Here is a 6,222-nt window from a genome sequence, read left to right on the forward strand (position 1 = left end):
ATACAGTATCTAACAAGTAGAATCACAAGTATGAACGAATGTTAGAATTGTCCATGCCTCTTTACATGCATTATTTGTGAAGTAGAATTACTAGTATGACTGAATGACAGAATTGTGTGTTTTTTGGTGGATTTGCTAGTATGACTGACAATAATGTATTGAATTGCTGCTGTTCTAAATTGGAGTTGCCTCAGGTTGTTGTGTCAGTAGAGTGATCTGGGGACTGGATACCCAAATGACACTGCATGCTGGGTAGGGAAGAACTGTGTAGCATGCAGAGAGACATTAGGAAAAACTTGTATGGGAGAAGTACCTATATTACTATTAGCATGAAAATTACACAATATAAACAAACCAGGAAATATGAATTAATACCAGCTGTATATGTTTTATTTTGATTTGAGTTACTTATACATTTTTCCTGTAATTTCAGGTAAAACAGAGGTTAAGACCATTCTTGGAATTTTTAAATTGAGGTATGCTTTGGTTGATAAATCATTATGTAACAAATTTAAAGTATTTGCTTACTGAAAATTATGTAATACTTATTAAATTTTTAAATTATGTATTTTTTTATGCATGAATTTTTCAAATCCAAAAGACACCATGTTTCTGATAATTTGTAATATATTTAAAATAAGGATGGACCATTTTTTGAAATGTTGCTGTTGTTTTAGATTTATTACTTTAGGAGGATATGACAGTTCTTATGCTGGCCTTGCCCCTTTTACCTTGGGATCAAGGTCACATCATCAAATATTTTGCCAATGGTGTTTGATTAATGTGAAGGAACCATTATACAACATTTTCCTATCTGTAGATCCATATCATATTTAAAGTTTTTGTGTCAGGTACACCATCAAAAAACCACCCAAAGAGAAAATTTTCATCATCGACTTGGGAATCCATGCCTGCTTTGAAAAGGATGGAAGTTGCATCATTGACATCTTAGTAATGAAAGGAACAGAAGTACCCCAGCCCCTCTGTGATATGTCTGTAGCGCTGGGATCAGGTACTTTTTTAATTTGTTAAACCATTTTTTGTATCCAAGTTCAGAGTGTTTGATAAAAATTCCTATTTTGTACAGAATGAGAAATTTTATCTTTGAAACAAAAGTTGAATGAAGATTGAAGACTGAACAGAAAATGAACATAAATGAAATGATGAATGCAAAAAGAGAACTCAAATGCAAATAAATGAATAATGAATGCTGTGCAAACTTTTTGTTTCTCAAGGCTTGTAAATATCCATGAAACAACTCTGCCAGTACACATTCTCTGAAAATGGGTTTATTTTAAAACAAACGAAAATAGTCCTTTTCTTTTCTACATATTAATACCACATTGCAATGTAATAGCAAGACTAGTTGTGTTTGTCATTTAAGCTTTTAGCTTTTACTATGTTCACAAACCAAGTTTGTCTTATAATAGAAATGAGAATTACATTTCTTACTTTTAACTTGTTTGAAAGACTTGGATTTTGGAACCATTAATTGGGTGTTTTTTTATTATGAAAATAAAATAAGTCACCAAATACTCAAAAAATGTACATATATTACAGATGGTAGAATTTGTGAGTGCATGATACAAGTTTTTTTTATTCAAAGCATTTTGGTTCAGGATCCCATGTTTGTGAGTTTGTGTGTATGTATATGTTTGTGTGTGTGTGTGTGTGTGAGAGAGAGAGAGAGAGAGAGTTGCTACATGCTAAACAGAACATTTAATTACACTTATTGTTCAACACAAGCTGCAAATTAATTTTCATAACTATTTATAATGTATATGTAAAGTAATAAAAATATTGTTAGTCTGAGATAACTTGCTTTTTAAACAAATGAAAATAGACATATAAGAAATATTTAAATAAAATCAGAATTCAGCACAACATGGTAAACACATATCGCCTTAAGATATGTATTGGAGAGAGAAAGTTGGCCAAAGACATTTAACCCTTTCATCACTAAGTAACTTTGGGGGCATAGAGTCCTCAACACTGAGTAACTTTGGAGTTGTAAAGCAAAATGACTTGTGGATTTTGAAATAACATAACTTTGCAAATTTTAAAGATATCTGGCTGGATTTGGTGTCAAAATCAAGGTTTAAAATCTAATTTTATGACTAATTGACTAAAATGTACATATCTATTACAACTTTTAAAATACTGGTGCAAACAGGTAACACAACAGGTAAAATACAAGTAATTATCTATTTACTAGAAAGTTCCCAAAACTTGTTCAATTGACCCTAGACGTACTCGTGAATAATTCCACTAGCAACACAGGTCTTTCTTTCATGTATATAACAGGTAAAATTTAAAATTCCATAAAATGCCTTGATTTCATCCAAGGTGAGATCGATCCACACACCTCTATCGCCTCTGGCACGTTTGATTGTTGCATTCAAAAATGCGTTAGACAGACAATGTTTCCAAAAACTTCATCGGAATAGAATATTTGAAAATATTCCAAAGCTCTCATGGAGCTATCTAACACTCGGGTGGGTCCAACTCTTTTAGAAAACTGAAACAAATCTCTTTGGTTTTCCAACTTCATCCAAACAAAATTACGTGGAGCATACACTTCATCCGGTTCAAAACCTTCAAAGTCCTCTTCATCGTCATCACTGTCACCCACAAGTGCATTCCATTGGCTCTCCAGACACCTTCTCTCATTTTCATCCAAATTTAAAAAATTGGTAAAATCCTCTGATAATTCAAAATCTAACACTTCACTCACTTTTTTTGAACTCCGCCATTTTGTATACAAATTTCACCATTTGGAAAACTTGTTAAAAGTGCCTACTTTGTTCGATATTTCTAGCTGTATACAAGCTAAACTAATGAGATAATCCAAATATAATATCTACATTACAAGTAGGAAGTTATTAGAGGTATCCCAAAATTTATATAGTCGGGTACTATAACGTTAGAGAAGAACACTGCCCCAGACCAGTAAAGCGGTCCATAGTGTTTACAGACTTACTTCCCCTGGACCAGAAAACCGGTCTATAGTGAAGAAAGGGTTAAGCCAACACACACACACGTACTTGCTGGTAATGAATGCTGCAAATAGAAATCTACCATTTTGTTGTGAAATATCATATCTATGGTTTAATCCCAGTACATATTCACCAATTGTAATTAAAATTTGCACTGAATATGCATCATAGAATTAACATGTGTTGTGCACTAAAACAGGGACATTGGTACCTACTTTCCACAACTTCTTTTGCTTGAAAGCCATGTCTAGTCTCCCTGTTGAAACTGCTTAACACCCTTTAGATCAAGTTTCTCACTACCGTCATGGTGGGTTCTCATTACAAGTTTTTCTGCCTTGTTAGTTTTATTTGTTTTCTGACGTTCTAAACATTTTTGAAGAAGAGTTTGATTGCTTTTTTTGTTGTAGTACAAACATGCATTTTCTTTGAAAATTTCCTGAATGAAAATGGTCCTGATCTGACATCAAATATGACTGCCACAATAAACATTTTAAAATCTTGTCACTATTTCTCCTGTTTGGATGATTATGTCAACATGGTATTTTTATCAAGTCTTTTAATGGTGTCTGGTTTGTCTTAAATGAAAATGGTGCCAAAATTACAACCAATATGGCTGCCAAAGGGGTTAATTTGAAAATATTTTCACTAAAGATTGTAAGAAATGGTTTAACCAGTCAGCAATTGAAATGAAGAAATGGTCTTATTTTGAATTCCTGGAAATTCTTTTCAAAAAATAGTGTTAGTCTCTTTGACAGACTCTTTTTTTTTGGTTGCTTTTAATGGAACTTTTAATATGTTTTTTGCTATATCATGATGAGGAAATGGGAGTGCCTTTCCCACAAATATACAGAAGGCAACTGACACAGATCGGTCTAGGCATGTATCCAACCTTTGACCCTTGGATTATTAGTCCAGTGCTCTTGCAACAGAGTTACTGCATCTCTTTTAGAATAGCCATTACACTTAATCTTAACTGATAACATCTTTATTGACCATCTGTTAATGATATTTAACAGAGTTTTAGTCTTTGAATGTTTTAGGTGTCTTACTGGCTTTTAAACTCTTGAGCATTTGCCTGTAACTGCATAACATAATAGTTTTCCTCAGTTAGGTGTCATGCAAGTTGGGTAATGATCAGAATTTGACTATACTCTATTTTAAAGAGTTACAGCATTTGATTCACTTAGAATAACAATGCATATAATATATTTTGAATACTATAATATGCACATAGTTAAATTGTTTGGTATCAACCAAATTTTCTGAAAAGCTTTATTGCCTGTGATTGAAAATGTGTTGAAGTAAATTTTTAAGAGGACATTTCTAGTTGATAAATTGTGTTTTTTCATTGATGTTTGAAATGAATTATTTTAGTACCAATTCTTTTGTACACATAGTATCATACTCCCAATTAGTTTGTAGTTTTTCAAAAGTTGTTATCATTTTAAGAGCCTGTTATCTAGATTCAGTGGTACACATCAAATTGACAGTGTGATTTGTTTATAGAAACAGTATCTTGGAAACATGCGAATTGTTAGATCAGCAGTATATTTGCATAGTTCATGCAGATATAATTTTACAAAAAATGCATAAAGTAATTTGTAAATGCATTGAACTTACACGAAACAATTTGACTTTAAGCCTCTAGTCCAAGTTGTGTGGATATTGCTCCTGAAGTAAGCACAGTTGATATTGTTTGAGGGTGTATTCAATCAATATGAAATATGTTATCAATTCAAGTTCCAGATTTTCTGTGCACATTTAAAATGATTGCACTTGATCATTGTGAGAATGATTACTGAAATAGAACAAATCAAACACATCCTCAATAACATTGGCTATTATGCCATTTGATAATGTTTAGCACAGCGAATATATTCATATTAATATTAATTTCTGTTGTTAGCTTTGAAAACAAAACCAGTTGAAAAATCAAACATTTGTCCTAGATTTGTACATGATTAATACTTCTTTTAAGTTTTGTAAATTTATCGAAAGATATATTCCTATAGTGCTTACATTTTTTCATTTATGTTGGCTTAATTCATTTTTGTATAAGTATGATCAGTATTGTCATAACATTGCAGATTTCTATGGGTGGCTGGGCAACCATGGACTTGCAGGATTAATTCCTTCTGACAGGCAGTGGGGAGAAGCCATTAATCTGTTTTCTAAGCTTGTCGGACTGGACAAATACTACAAAGACCCTCAATGCTCCAAAAAGGAAGGACTCTATACACCAGCACTCAGTGGATTTAAAAATGGTAGTTCAATTTTGTCTACAGGAATAAAGAAAGTAACTGTGTGGTAGAAATTAACAAAAAGCAATCCCAATAATTGTACCTTCCAGTATTTAAGTGTCATATATATACCAGTGATGAAAGCATAAGTTGAAACATTCCAAGACTGCAGAAGTGAAATTTATGGACTTTGAGGTTCTAATGTCAAATATTACTATCGCTGATTGATGATACCTTCACAGAAATTAAGCTGACCATGCCTTATGACCAGGTGAACAGATAGTGACTTGTTTACTAAATCTGAAAAGTTTCATTGTGAATATCCTTCAAGTTAGTTGCCTGCACAATTTTAAATTGTCAGGGACAGATATAAAATAACTGAAATAGAAGATTTAAATTAGCAACAATGCTTGTGATTATCCATTGTCGAAGATCCAAATTTAGAGATTCTTAGGACACTATTTGTCTTCTCTCCTGCATAAATTTGTTAAGTGGAACAAACTAATATCACCTATTTGGTCATAGGTAAGACTAATAAATAGCCATATCTGTATATCTTCAATAATGAAAAATAAATTTAATTGGTTAAATGAACATTTTAAAGTATTACCCTGCATCCAAAGTATGTTGTCCACGATGCATCACACATCATTGTCATCTATGTTTTCTGTCATAAACTTCTCAAAACCACTGGACCATTTTAAAATAAATTTGACACAGATCATCCTGGTATAAAAGGCTTTAAAGTTTTATAAATGATGCTAATTAGCAACCATTACTAAAAGTTGAAAAACATTTATATGACTACTTCTCATAAATCTTTTTACAGAATTTAATAAAATGGTACAGAAAACATCATGGCATAAGTTTTTTTTGTTTTCTATAAATCATGCTGATCAATCTTTAGTAATTGCTGCTTTTATTAACTCACCTAGCAATGAAGCCTTGAAAGCTAATTGTAAGGTCCATCATGCATCCACATTGAG

At 32.1% G+C, this 6,222-nt stretch overlaps 1 protein-coding gene across 1 annotated transcript in view; it reads left to right on the forward strand.

The window, feature by feature from the left end:
* The window catches only part of LOC149805306 (uncharacterized), a 50,642-nt gene extending 44,648 nt beyond the window's left edge, over nt 1–5,994 (forward strand). Inside the window, exons 13-15 of the mRNA XM_089933969.1 lie at nt 434–476; nt 852–1,012; nt 5,084–5,994. Coding sequence (XP_089790095.1) covers nt 434–476; nt 852–1,012; nt 5,084–5,307 — 428 coding nt within the window. The 3' untranslated portion in view covers nt 5,308–5,994. The remainder of the gene's footprint in view (nt 1–433; nt 477–851; nt 1,013–5,083) is intronic.
* Nucleotides 5,995–6,222: the final 228 nt, after the last annotated feature.

This window comes from Sinohyriopsis cumingii, chromosome 2, assembly GCF_028554795.1.
Source record: "Sinohyriopsis cumingii isolate HCF-2022 chromosome 2, ASM2855479v2, whole genome shotgun sequence".
Classification (NCBI taxonomy): Eukaryota; Metazoa; Mollusca; class Bivalvia; order Unionida; family Unionidae; genus Sinohyriopsis; species Sinohyriopsis cumingii.